A 15,641-nucleotide genomic window follows, 5' to 3' on the forward strand; every position below is an offset into this window, starting at 1 on the left:
GCATATCAACCCTTTCTTGGGTTATTTAATATTGAATTCATATTCATCCGGAAATAACATATAGATACTATTTTATTGAATAAAATAGTAATTCCAACTGTTGTCATGGGAAATTGAAAACAGACTTTGTTTTGCTTGTTTCTTGAATTTATAATTTTATCCGATTTCGATTCCGTTCAGGATTTGTTTGATAAGTTTAATAATTTAGATGGCTAATATTACTTTCTTCTTGTATTTCAAACATTGCAACATCGCTCTGGTGTAATTCAAAGGTCGCAAAACTGCTCTGGTTCTTTCAATTCGTCTCAACACCACGATGGTGCCTTCAAAGCCTAACACCGCTCTGGTGCTTTTTATTTTTCCTCCAGCTTCTGCTGGTTTCACTCTTTTTAAAATGGTGCTCTCAATGTTTTAGCCAATCGAATCCCACGTGACACAGCAAGAAGTAGTAGCACCAGATACACCGAGAGAGGGGAGAAAAGAAGGGAAGAAAGAGAGAAGAAAATACACCAATTAGAGGGGGGAAAGGAAGAGGATGGAAAGAGTAGAAAGACACTAATAGTAGGAAAAAAGGAAGGGGAGGTAAATAGAGAAAAAAAGGAAAAAGTTTCTACACTTAGACTCTTTCCTTCTCTGCTTCGCTGGAATTTGCTTTCTTCTTGTCACTCCCTAAAGCTGGTAAGTTTGACATGAACGTGTGAAATCAAAAGTCTTTTCAGCCAATGGAAATTTTTCCATTCCCATTCCACAAAAGTAACTCTGTACATGTAAAAGCAATAAGCAGTTAAGGTGGAAACTTCTATAAAGTGAGGAGACAAACGGACAAAATTAAGAAAAGGAACCCCAGAACACCTAATCGATATCCAACCCTGACTTTTGTGTCAGGGTGACAAGGTGAAAGAACTCAGTGGCTCACATACCAACTTCAACTCACTCATAGGTATATATAAACTACAAGAAGAAAGGTAAATGCACACACATACATAATGCCACATTGCTCAATACACTATGGACATATTGATTTGTAACTAATATGAACATTTTCTAATATGGAAGTAACTTTTATATTCTCATTTCTTTGCTATCTGGAAACCCTTCTATTCTTTTAATGTTTCATTTTATTCTGCATACCTGTTCATTTTCTTCCTTCACTAAAACAATACCATTTACACCCAAACTTATGTTAAATGTCGGTGTGGGTCTTAGTTACACACATAGATGCTCCAAAATGGCCTCTACAAAAGCCAGGGACCATGCCATGCATTAACGGATGTTTTGATGAAACTATTTCTACAAAAACAAAAGGTAAACTTAATTTTAAAATCAAATCAGACAATCAGCATTTGTAATGTTGCAATTGAAACTTTACTTTTGTATCGTGCAACAACATAGACACTGACTAAAACTTTGATATCATCATATTCGATAAAATGTCCAATTTATATGTGTTAGACACATTTTAGAAATTGACTTCCAAACTAACCTATCTCTACCCAGGTCTTTATTCATCCGTCTTTCTCTCAAATCTTTACCACTTTCTCTCATGTTTTCTTTTGCTTTTGCCTTCTAACTGACCTTTCTAACACAACTGCTCTACATCTACTAACTCAAGAACTCTCATCCATTCTCAATGTGACCATACAAATGGTTGCCTATTCTACCCACATCCTCTGAGGTCATCATATTTAAGCCAGTCTTTAAGATTCATATTACACAGCCATCGTATTATTCTCATATCATTTCTCTGTAAGCAACACATATCCTCACTGGTCTTCCCTAGGTCAACAGAAGTAACACTCTACTGGTATTAAAAAAATCATCCTACTAAGAAGCAATTATTTGGAGAACTGCCAATGATCTCAGAATTAATTTGTCAATGGCAAAGATATATTTCTGGTCATTGATTGGTGAGCTAAGCAAGAAATGTCTATCGATTTATTAATATGGACACACTTGAGCCAGTCGACCAGCAACAACAACATATACAGACTGCGTTTAGATACTTGATGTCTCTTTAATGACCTTTTAAATTGGATGTGGGGTTATAATTGGTGGCTGTTTTGATTTGTCATTTTTATGGCATATCAACCTGTTCTTGATTATTTAATGCTGAAATACAAAACCTATTCTAGACAATAGATTGTATCTCTCTCTCTCTCTCTCTCTCTCTCTTATATATATATATATATATATATATATATATATATATATATATATATATATATACACACACACACACTCAATAACCTACGATTAACAACATCGCCTTTTAAACCAGTAATAATATTCTAAAATGCTTGTTATACTATTCTTATTCTTGATGCAAATTCTGACCCCGTCCCTTAATTCAGCTTGCTAATGGCCCTCCCAACACACTGACACCTCACTGTCTACTATTGAAATTTCTCTACCCTAGCCTTCCAGTCTACCCGTTCATTTGCTTCCCCATCTGACGATGATTCCACCCAGAACCAAAAACGTTTGCAACACTTATGGAACTTAAATTAATTATTTATATTTTCATATAGAAAATATAAGAAAAGTCGGAAAAATAAAAAATGTATAATTAAACAGTATCTCCCTGTTACTTTTAGCAATGTTTAAATTAAAAGAAAATGCTGCTTTTATATATATATATATATATATATATATATATATATATATATATATATATATATATATATCCAAGCATGTCTGGTTAAATATGACAGCGTTTTCATTTTTCTTAACTTTTCTGGTAATTTTCTTGATTTGACAAACAATTGTTTTGGCATTTGTGGCTAAATTATGTATCATGAAATCGAGTGTCCGCCATTTTTTTCTTGAGTGTTTTCGATCGCGTGATCGTAATTAGGAGTCTGGTTGTTGTTGTTGTTGTTGTTGAAGGGGTTTTGTTTGGTTGTTTTTATATAAAAAAATATTTACTTTTTTCCAAATTGTTTGGCGATAAGGAAGAAGTGTTGTTGAGTCTATTACTTGTTTGCTATTATATTATATTAATTGTTAAATATGTTTAATATGTTAGTACTAATACATTACAAATATTTAACAATAAAAATTTATATCACTCTTATTAACCCTTATCCTTGAGTGGCTTTTGGCTTTGGTAAGTGGTGACTCATTAGTATAACACAGGCTGCTGTTTGAATCATGGTTGAGTGACATTTCTTTCACTGAACTCCCAAATGCATTAAACAACCACTTAATTCTGACGTGATAAATTACTTGTGTGATAATGCAAGAGCCTCAAGCATTGTACTAATTACAAACACATAACTGTGTGTATGCTGTTTCAACACATGCTTGTACACTCTTTTAAACGCAATTATGTGTACGTATATTACCTTTCTTACGTATGTTTGCTTTGTTTGCACTACGGCACATCAACCCATCTTTAGAAATCATTCATTTTATACATTATACATATTGATATTGCATCTATGATTTGGAGGGATTTAAAGTCACTGCTATTCTTTTCCTACGAACTGAGGACATACATTGCAGAGCAAGAAATTATATGGGAATGATACAATATGTAATGTGAATCTTAAAGACTGGTTTAGATCTGATGACCTATGAGGAAGATTAAATTTGAACAGTATACGTTGATGTGTGCAGAAGAGTAGACCGATGGTATGATAATCCATTAGAGTGCTTTGGTTACTAGATGTAGACTAGTTGGAATAGCAGGTTTAGTTTAGAAAAATCAAGGAAAACGTGGAAGGGAGTGATAAGCATGCACTTGAGAGAAAGGATAAATAAAGACCTGGCCAGAAATAGGTTTGTTTAGAAATTAACTTCTAAAAGCTGTTCAAGGCATGTCAGCATGTCAAAAAAGACATTAAATTTAATATGATAATATACCATTCATACTGGATGTTTTTTTTTTTTTTTTTTTTTTTTTAAAATTCTTATTCGCTGCAAACAAAGAATATTGCCTCTTGATATTTTGGGTTATGTCTACCTGGGACTATGTGGGGAGTTGGAAAGTGAGATGTCTGTTTGCATTACATTTAAACTTCTGCATGTAAGTACAGTTAGAGAAGCAGGAACAGGGAGAAAATTCCAAAGTCTAACAGACTGAGGAAAGAAGCTATTAGAGTACAAGGCTGCATCTAGGGATCTCAACCATGAAGAATTGGGATTTTACTGCTTGGCAGATAAAATCGGAGGTATGTACGTTGAGGGGACAGAAGTACTATGAGTTCATCAGAGCACATTCCACTAAAATATTTGTAAAAACAGGTATAGGGATGCAACATTGTGGAAATGGGATAGGAGTTTGAGCTTGGTTGATAGTATATATGATTAGGGACCATTCCGCACGCACACACACAAAGTCACTTTTATATATATATATATATATATATATATATATATATATATATATATATATATACTAGCATATCAGCCCAACGTTGCTCGGGTGTTTGGACGTGTATGTTGAGCAAAAAAAAAAAAAAAAAAAAGTAGTAGTAGGAAGAAAGGCTCGAACTCGTACTGCAAAGAAGGAAAAGAATGGGAAAAAATACCTGACGTCTTTGCTGTTACGACCACCAACAAACCGGAAGTTACTTATGTTTAAATTAAGGCTAGACAATCGAAAGGAGACTTTCAAAAATATTGGCGAAAAAAACGACCCTCCCTGTTGAAAAGTGCCCAGTTCAAGGTTAAGATATTACTTTTTTTAGCCAATTTTTCGATATTTGTTGTCGAAAGTTTTAGGCAGACATGCATACATACATACATTTATATATTGGTAACTAAAAATTTTCGACCCAAACCGATTAAAAAGCTTGCCATATCTCTGAATACCCTTTATGCAAAATTTCAAATGTTTAGACCAGAAATTGTCTGAGTAATTTGGTACCGCAGAGGTCAATTTTTAAAAAGATTTGATCCATATTATTACCCCTTAACGTATACTGTTTTGGGCTAAAATCAAGTTATTAAGTTAGATACATGTCGAAGGAACCTATATCTAAAATTTCAAGTGTTTAGACCCCAAATTGTCGGAAGAGTTTGGTAGAGTTCTCAAAGGACAAATCGTTGAAATTTGACCCCTTAATAGGAAAATTTCTGGCCGAAAATGGATTACAAATATTTTCTCATATCTCAGTACCCTCTATATCAAATTTCGAGTCTGTAGACTGAAAATTGACAGAGTTATTGCATAGGAAAATGTACACACACACACACACACGTTCACTTTTATATATATAATAGACTAGCATTTTTCAGCCCGGCGTTGCCCGGGTGTTTGGAGGTGTATGTTGAGCAATATATATATATATATATATATATATATATATATCGGTTAATTAAAAAAATTTACCCCTATTATGACCCCTTAACATGTATTGTTTGGGGCTCAAATCAATTTATTAAGTTAGATCCATGTCCAATTTCATATATAGTTTCAGTTGTTTATACCTAAAATTGGCGGAGGAGTTTCGTAGAGTTCTCAAAGGTCAAATCATTGAACTTTGACCCTTTAACAGCCAAATTTCTGGCCGAAAACTTATCACAAAGATTTTCCCAAATCTCAGTACCCTGTATATTAAATTTCGTGTCTGTAGATTAAAAATTGTCAGAGTTATTGCATAGGGAAATGTACACACACACCGATACACACACAAACACATTCACTTTTATAGATATACTAGCATTTCAGCCAGCTTTTGTCCGGATGTTTGGATGTGTATGTTGAGCAAAAAAAAAAGAAAAAGTGGTAGTAGGAAGGCAGGCTCGAACCCATACCATGAAGGAGGAACAGAATGGGTAAAAAAACCTGACGTCTTCGCTGTTACAACCATCAACAAACCGGAAGTTACTTATGCTTAAATTAAGGCTAGAGAATCGAAAGGAGAGGATGGCTTTCGAAAATATCGGTGAAAAAGCGACCTGGTGAAAAGTTTCAAGTTGAAGGTGAAGATATTACTGTTTTTAACCATATTTCGATATTTGTCATCTGAAAGGTTGAACTTCAAAACGGCACTGATCTTGGTAAAATCCTTTGCCTCTCTCGAAAGTTTTAGGCAGACATGCAAACATACATACATACATAAATTTATATATTGGTAACTAAAAATGTTCGACCCAAACCGATTAAAAAGTTTGCCCTATCTCTGAATACCCTTTATGTAAAATTTCAGATGTTTAGATGAGAAATGGTCTGAGTAATTTGGTAGAGACCGCAGAGGTCATTTTTTTTTGCCTAACTTTGACCCCTAATATCAGCCCTTAACATTTATTGTTTTGGGCTCAAATCAAGTTATTCGGTTAGATCAATGTTCAAGGAACCTATATCTAAAATTTCAAGTGTTTAGACCCCACACACAGACACACAGACGCACGTTCACTTTTATAGATATACTAGCATGAGTGTCCGGCATTGCCCGGGTATTTGGAGGTGTATGCTGAGCATAAAAACAAAACAAAAACGGTCAATTTTTTTAACTTTGACCCCTATTATGATCCCTTAAAATTTATTGTTTTGGGCTCAAATCGAGTTATTAAGTTAGATCCATGTTCAAGGAACCTATATCTAAAAGTTCAAGTGTTTAGACCTCAAATTGTCGGAGAAGTTTGGTAGAGTTCTCAAAGGTCAAATCGTTCCTGGCCAAAATGGATTACAAATATTTTCCCAAATCTCAGTACCCTGTATATCAAATTTCGAGTCTGTAGACTGAAGATTAACAAAGTTATTGCGAAGGAAAATGTACACGACAAACAGATACACAGACACGTTCACTTTTATAGATATATAGATATATATATATATAGTCATCCACATACAGTACTGTTTCGCTGTTTCATAGCTCATCAGTGTGTCTATATATATATAATTACTTTTGTTCACTCCAAACAACGCATATTGCCACTGAAGTGTACGGGACTATTGTGATAGGGATCAGATTTATAAGGAGAAAACCTGAATGGAGAGTTGGGTAGCTATATGTTTTTTACATTATATTTAAATTTCTGCCGGTTGGTACAGTCGAGGGAACAAGGGGCAGGGAGGAAATTCCAAAAACAAATAGTTTAAGGAGAAAGTTATAAAGAATTGCAAGACAAAACCTATTTCTAACCATTAAAACAACTTTAGTGAATCGTCTTCATTAATTTGTAAATAAAAAGCAGATGAAAGAGAAGGGTGTTAGTAAATGAATACGTCTACAAGTATGAACGACAAACAAATGATTAAAAAGTTCACATGGTGTTAAATAAATGTCTTGTTAGTAGGAACAAGAAAAGACTTCATATATGAATGGTGGAATGACCTGTTTGTAAAGAAGAGGAAAAATGTTCATATGTAAAGAATGAAGTCAGGGCATGTATAAGTAGCTATGTAGGAATGTGTATCTATGTGTTATATTTTCATGCGTTTGCTGCTGTAGTAGCCATGTTAGATGCATGGAGCTTCTTGTCGAACTCCATGGCCAGATGGCCTAAGGGTGGGAGGATTCTGTTGCATCCGAAGAGAGAAGTTTAAGGGGAGGTGTGAAAGAAACTCTGTGAAATAAGTAAGCTCACCGTGGAAAGTGCTCATTAAATGCTTTCTCTTTTTTAAAAAAAAAAAAAGCATTTAGTGAGCACTTTCTTTTATCAACTTCTGTTGTGTACCCGACTCGCCCGAGAAATGGCCTCTGATTGGGCAAGCCAAAAAAGAAGTCAAATGCTTGCACCAATCAATACCTAACTTAGAAATTAAGCACAGATTCAAAATCGTAATGGTGTTTCTGCTGTCACTGATGTTGTTAGTAACATGGCTGCTGCAGCTATATTAGAGTAGGAAAATGAAGGGGGTGAGATTTTGTTGCTAGTTGTGAAAATCCAGCTTTCAACCAAAATTATATGAATGGTAATCAACTCACCTGGGGCAGGTAGATCACATTACATTCTGTTATGTCATCATCCAGGTTGTTCAGTTCTTCTTTAGCCACTTCAGTCATAAAATTAGGAAGACCATTATAAGTTCTTTTTTCTACAAAAAAAACAAAACAAAAAAAAACAATTACATATGATGAAAATTACATTAAAAAATTTTAATTATAAAAACAATAGGAAATATTCTTTTCTGGCCTTAAGGGTAGGATCAAAATGTAGTATTCGTTCTGTCCTTAGTCAGAGGAGAGGAAATCTTTCTTGACTGAGATAATTTTAATTTTTGTCCTATCCAAAGTTCCTCTTTTTGGGGAGTTGGATATCCTCCATATAAAATACACCATGTAACTATGCATTACATATTTTAGATGCATATTATGGTTTCATTGGCATGAATAGACCTTTATGGTTTAGAAAAGGCTGTTAAAATTCACCTGGCGATTTATGAAATGAAAACAGCTTGAAAACTAAAATTCATCAATCACAAGTTTCACCGTCCAGTGAATTTGCTCAAGTGTTATCAAAACCTTTTGCAAACTCACTTTTAACACACACACACACACACACACTATATATATATATATATATATATATATATATATATATATATATATATAACTGTTACTGCATATATGATTTAATTCAGGCAAAACTTAAATTCTATTTTGAAAATTACTATGATGTTAAATCTGATTAATGATCTTCTCGAGGAAAGCAATTTACTATCCTAAGTTTATCAGCTATTTTAGAAATCTTGTACAATGCATGTACAATGATTTATAGTGCATTAAGGCATGTTGAAAAGAAATCAGTAAAGTTATTGATCGTAACAATCTGCAAATTAAAATACAAATTGTTTATTTAAAAAAAACCTATACATGACACATTTCAAATACGTATTATGGTTTCATTGACATGAATAGACCTTTACGGTTAAAAAAAAGCTGTTACAATCTGTGACTTATGAAAATGAAAACAGCTTGAAAACTAAAATTCAACAATAACCGGTTTGACAGTTCAGTGAATTTGCTCAAGTGTCTCTTTTGGGGAAAGTATTAAGTTAATAGGATCCGTTTACATGACTGTATAGGTCTTAATTGTAAATTAGTATTAGTTTAAAATAATTGCTGATTACAGATGTTGTATGTTTGCCTGTATCAATGGCGCATTCATATTTAGGAGTGACGGTGTGTAGTGTAATTTATAGGTTGATGATTGCGTTAAATTCTGGTGCAACTGTTATTAATTTATCGGGTGGGGGTGTATTACTGTTTTATATTTATATTTATTATATTTGAATGTAAGACTGTTACTATAATTTTAGTTTATTAACTAAGGGGGGACTTGTTGTTTAATGGAGGCGGGTATTCTTATAAGTGAAAAATTTATTGTCTTAAAGGATATGAAATCAAATGTATGGGCCATTATAGACTAGCTAATCATCATATGTGGTGATACTTGTATCGGATCAAGCAGGAAGGAGGGGGTCTTTGTATTTAATTAATTCTGTTTATTTTTACCTAATTACGTTTATGAGTCTCGAAATAAAAACGATAATGAAAAATATTTAACTTACTCTCATCCAATTCTGGATCAACATTTTGTTTGACTACAAATCGATTCTGAAGAATTGATTCCTCAAAATCAACCTACAAATGAAAAGACAAAAATAAAATATAAGTAAAGTAAAAAAAACACAAAAAAAGTTTTCTCCAAGTTGAGAATAATTCCAAACAATAACGTTTGCAATTCATCCTCCTATTTATCTTGTCTAGCCTAAATCGCGACTATATGCGAGGCAGAAATATATCGGCTTCGCACCTAGACACTTTAAACACCGACTGTTTACAAAGATTGGGAAAATAGAAGTCTGGCGAAATTTTCTCTTACACACATGTCTTCTTATTGAATAACGTATCACGATTGAGGTTAACCTATCACAAAACAATATAGATTGTCTTCGTATAACTGCTACGTATATATATATATATATATATATATATATATATATATATATATATATATATATATATATATATATATATATATATATATATAATCATGTTATTATAGAGAGTACACCAAATAAAGAAAAATTAACATTTTATTGAATGTTATATTCAGTCTATTTTTCCTCTAAAAATATCTTTTTTTTTTAATCCAACATGTCGATTAGCCGTGGAAAACCCCATAAAAACAGTGAGCATCATATTTCTATCAAGATTGATATTTCATCTTGTATTTCTGTAAATACTGTCTATATTTTTAGTAGAATCCCCCCTCAACTAATGAAATTGAAATTGTATTTATATTTTTTGTAAATAAAAACGTCATAACTTGAGAATAATGTTAAGTATGATTGTGTATAGTACGAATGTGGTATTGTGGTGATTGGAACTAGTTTCAGAGAATAGACCAAAAAGATGACACACGACATACACCCCATCCCAACTTGGCCTTGTGCCACATGCATTGCATAACTTCTTCGGTATTTTTTGTAAAATTTATTGTAAAAATTATCCACAAATAAATATAATATCAGAATGATGAAAACGGATGTAATTCTTGGCCACATAAAATGCAGAGTACATTGTTGTTTCATATATACTTAAATACAATGAATTGGTGAATTTCTTCTTTTTTTTTTTTTTTTTTCAAATTAATGAGAACTCATAGCATATAGTTGCATCATATATGAAATGAATGTACTCATAAAGTGGTGTATTTTTATAATTTAAAAAATTCATTTAATTTAAAGAAAGGCATAGATTTGATGAATTCATAGGATATTACATCTAGACATTATTATGAGATGTGTGCAGAACAAGAAACTAAGTTAGTTTGGTCACATTGAAAGAAATCATGAGTGATTGGATAAGTAGGTGTTGAGCTTTTGATATGGAAGGAGAAGGTTAAGGAAAACATGTGAGGAAGTGATAAGGATGTATTTGAGAAAAAGAGGGATACACAAAGACCTGGTTAGAGATAGGTTAGTTTAAAAGTCTATTTTTTCAAGCCGTCCAACGCATGTCAGCATGTAATACAGATGTTAAACTGATGATGATGATGAATTTAAAACTAAACATCAGTTCGTAAGAAACATTAATGTACACAAATAAACACCAATAAGGATGAAGAATAAGACGTTTGAAAGATTCCCTCCATATGCCAGGTTGTTCAAACACGATCAGTTGAGTTTGTGTAAATTAAGAATTCCATAAATGAACCGAACGAAAAAGCAAATGTTTTAATCTTAACTGCATTTTATATGCATTTCATATCATACTTGAGAGGATTGCTCAAATCAGACTATACATGAGTTTTTATGAATTTAAAAGTCAATATCAAATGCATAAGTTCATCAGATTCATCAAAAAATGGATGTAAAACAGACGTTAAAGCAAATATGGTGGTGGTAGTGGTGGGGTGGTGGTGATGTCTAGCCACACTGATTAGGAAAGTAAAAAGTGGATTTTGGGTTTACTTTTGGCAGCCACATAACTTAGTTCCTTTATTTTGTCCTTTAGACCTGACATTGCAGGATGTTTCTGACAAAGAAGGAAGAATTACTGTTTTCTGAGTCAGAATATATTCCAGTGAACACTTATCGTTGTCAGGTTTTTGACTTTTAAGTATTATTTTTTTAGTTCCCTACATCAAGTGGCTTCATGTTTTGTCTGGAGTGATTTCCATTAAAAAAACGATGAAACAGATGTCTACGGATGACTATGATGAAGAATAGAAGAATATCAAAATTATCAGTTTATTAGATTTACGTATATAAGACATGTTAATGTACATAAACACTCAACAACAATCCTAATTAAACACAAGTAAAATAAACAAACAAAAAACATCACTGTAAATGAACAATAGTAGAAATAGAAAAAAAACTTAGTCCAATGAAAAATAATCTAAGTCCTCATCTAAAGAGTGCAAATGTAAATGATAATCCCTAACGCATACCACAATATTTAGTTCGCTGCACCTTATCAAAGCAAAGGTCCACACAAAATTTCAGCCAAGCAGCCTAGTAGTTTCCGAGAAAAAGTAGAACCAACAGTCAGAAAGACTAAGAGAAATATAATATATATATATAGTTGCAAATGTAAAGCAATACATCAAACATGAAAAGAATGTCAAGTGATATTGATGGCAAACGTAACTGTGGGTAACTGAAAAGATTTTAAAAGAAATATAGTTTAGAAAATTAGTCCCAAACAATTTATTTTGGCTTTCCTACATATGTGATGTTTTTGCATTAAAAACAATTGAATATTTAACTAAAAATATAAGAATGTGAAGTTAGCATTAGGATTGGCTTTTCGGTCTGGTCATAACCTTTTCAACTATATTTTCTTTGAAATCTTTTGCATTCACCAGCAGTTAAATTTGCTGGCTAATCTTAACGGTAAACTAACATGCGTATATTTTGTATTAAATATTAAATTATTTTTTAATACAAACACGTCACACATGAGTAGGTAAATCAAAATGAATTGTTTTTAACCAATTTCACACCTACATTTTCTTTGAAAACCTTTTACGTCATGATATTCGTTACATTGAAATAGGTTAACCTCCCTTCTACTAACATGAAAATAACTGAACAAAATCAAGCTAATTTCATTTCATACGATGCTATTATCAATTGTATAATATGTTACATTTACTGGTGGAATATCAACATCCCAATAATTATGGTTATAAAACCAAAACTACAATCTGTTATCTATTACTTGCATTAATATCTCTTTAAAATTATTTTCCATATGCAAAGCTATTGACGTTGTCAGGAAGTTTTGTAGCCTCGATAACACCATTTGAACACAGGCTGGAGTAGGTGCAAACGTTAGCAGTTGATGAAGTAAGTTTGGGAAACTTTTATCATTACTAACCAGCAGAGCGTTACCACGGTTTATCAAAGGAAGTGTGTATCAGGAATGTGTATGCAGTCAGATGATGTATAGAAGTGAAACCTGGTTAGTGAGGGTTGAGGATATACATTGCATGAAGAGAAATAATATGATAATGATACGATGGATGTGTAATGTGAGTGTTAGACAGGCTTACATCTGATGACCTTAGCTTAGTTCACTGAGGAATGCCAAGGAAAAAAGTGATAAAAATGGATGAGAAAAACGGATAAATGAAGACTTAACCAGAGATAGGTTAGTTCGGAAGTCAATTTCCTCTAATGCAAGTATGTAAAACAGACATTAAATTGATGATGATGATGATGATGATGATGATGATGATTAATAGATATGCTTGACAGGGTTTGACCCTAAGTTAACCTATAATAACCAGACATTAAGGTAGAAAAATCAGATTGCTTAATTTTACCATATGACAGAGAAGGATGCAAAATTAAGAAAATTGCAGTTAAAATGTAACGTTTTTTTAACGGTGTCATTCCATGTCCACACTTGGGAGCCACACATTGTATGTAGATAGTTGCAAGGAAAGAAAAACAAATAAAGAATTAAACTGACTATATTTCCAGTTGAAACAAAAAAACATTTATTTACAAATACTTCCAGCATAACACCTTGTCTCTTGTCCAAAAGTCTTCTCATACTTATGCTTAATAAGACTCTGCTGTGTTGATCACGTGGTTATCTGCCTTTTTCCAATGATGTTTCGGATACATCTCTCTCTCTCTCTCTCTCTCTCTCTCTCTCTCTCTCTCTCTCTCTCTCTCTCTCTCTCTCTCTCTCTCTCTCTCTCTCTAAGACGTCTCTCCTTTTCCTCTCAGGCCACGTTTTTTTTAATAATCTTTTTCTTTCCTTCTTCCTCACTCTGACATCACCTCGCACACAGATCAGTCATTTGTACATGTTGACTATTGTACAGCTGCTGCTGCTGACATACGCGTGTCTGTGCTCTGTTAAAGAAAAATTATCCAGGAAAGATGTGTAATGTAAGATATGAGGCGTTTAAGTTATTACCTAGCCAGAAACAGCTAAAACTTGAGAGAAAATGGACCCATAAATAACTTTATAAATTATGCCTTTAAGAGAAAAGTATCCAGAAAGCATTGCTACCCTTGGTCTGAAGAAGAGAGCAACATATATAAATGACATTAACAATCAAAGAACCAGAAAAAAAAATTAAAGGTTAACAGCAAAATAATAAAGTTAATATATTCTGGTGAATGCAGGTAATGAGATTTCAATGAAAAAAATGAAATAAACAGAAATGGACATGAGAAAATATAATCAGGTATATAGATATGCATATAAGTGTGTATATAATTTGAGAGATATAAATTTAGAACATTATAAATATTTGTAATCTATTATATAAAAAGCAAAATGTGTGTTAGTATGTGTGTGTGTTTGTATGTATGCCAAAAACTTTCGCACAACTATTAGCTCAATTAATAACACGTATAATTAACACTTTGTCCCCTTTTTTCTTGAAGAGCTCACTTTTTTCTTATTTTTCTTTTTCTATAGCGTCAAATGGTTCAAGGTCACCTGAAGAAGTCTCATTGACTGAAACAAATGGCTTTTTGTAGCAACCAAATGTAACTGTTTACCTTCGAATAAATTATTAAAAGAATATTTTGCTCTTGTTATCAAGCACGATCAAACAACCTCGTTGAATTCATTAATTCCTATTTTTGAATATCTGAAACCTGAATATATATATATATATATATATCATGGTTTTTTTCTTGAATAAAATTTTTTACATCTTTTAAAGGAAAAATGGTACATTTTATTCTTTGATGAACTAATGAAAAGTCTCTGATAATTTGTTTGGTTTATGCCATTCAATGAAACATGTGTAAGACGCAGTAATTTAAACAATATGAATGTGAATTATGCATATATTTTTGCGATTTTGAAATGTTTCATAAAGTTACATATGCTCTGAAAGTGCAAATCCATTTTCATTGAGCTTAATTAAACCGTTGCAATTTTAAGATAGCCTTATGGAATATATACATTATAAACGTATATTTGTTTTAAGAAAATGCACACACACACACACATATATATGCTTCATAGAACAGCAGAGATAATTCCTGTTTGTTTCTTTTGCGATCCAGTTTTTTTATTTGGTAGGCCAATGTTCAAACATTCTGTTTGAGTGTAAAAAGAAATTTGCCATCGTCGTGAACATTTTCGACTTCCAGGAGTCGTTTTCAGGCGAGTGATGAATTAAAAAATTGTGTTTAGTGAATTTATTGAAAAAATCGATTAAAATCATTTAAAATCGTTAAAAGTACTTCAGCGTGCCCTCCCCCTCATAATGAGCCTGATTGAGGGTCGATTTGTTCATACAAATGAGTAGGGCTTCCATGATTGGAGGCGCAGGTTACAATTGGAGACAATGTTTGTTTTAATGATTTTAAACATTTTTAATTGACTTTTTAAATAAATGCACTAAACGCATTTTCTTTTTATTTATTACTCGCCTGAAGATGACTCATGGAAGTTGAAAATGTTCACGATTTCGGCAAACTTCTTTTTATACTTAAGCAGAAGCAAAACGTTCAAACATTGGTCTGCCAAATGGAAAAAAAAAAGATCACAACCCCCCCCCCAAAAAAAACAAGCAGGAATTATCACTGATGGTCAATGAAACATGCATAAGAGAAAAAGATGCTGCCCAAATATACTTATATATATATATATATATATATATATATATATATATATATATATATATATACACACACATACGACAGAAAAGAATAGACACTAAAATAAATATTTTTTCTAAGATTAATATATGCTTAT

The 15,641-nt window shown here is 32.4% G+C and overlaps 1 protein-coding gene across 6 annotated transcripts in view; it reads right to left on the reverse strand.

The window, feature by feature from the left end:
* Positions 1–15,641, reverse strand: part of LOC145296850 (mutS protein homolog 5-like) — a 1,881,756-nt gene that overhangs the window by 71,669 nt on the left and 1,794,446 nt on the right. For all 6 annotated transcript variants that reach the window (XM_080142982.1, XM_080142983.1, XM_080142984.1 and 3 more), the window contains 2 exons: positions 9,464–9,536; positions 7,878–7,987 (listed from right to left, as the gene is read on the reverse strand). In XM_080142982.1, coding sequence (XP_079999108.1) covers positions 7,878–7,987; positions 9,464–9,536 — 183 coding nt within the window. The remainder of the gene's footprint in view (positions 1–7,877; positions 7,988–9,463; positions 9,537–15,641) is intronic.

This window comes from Euprymna scolopes, chromosome 17, assembly GCF_053919585.1.
Source record: "Euprymna scolopes isolate OS-2025 chromosome 17, ASM5391958v1, whole genome shotgun sequence".
In the NCBI taxonomy this organism is placed as follows: domain Eukaryota; kingdom Metazoa; phylum Mollusca; class Cephalopoda; order Sepiida; family Sepiolidae; genus Euprymna; species Euprymna scolopes.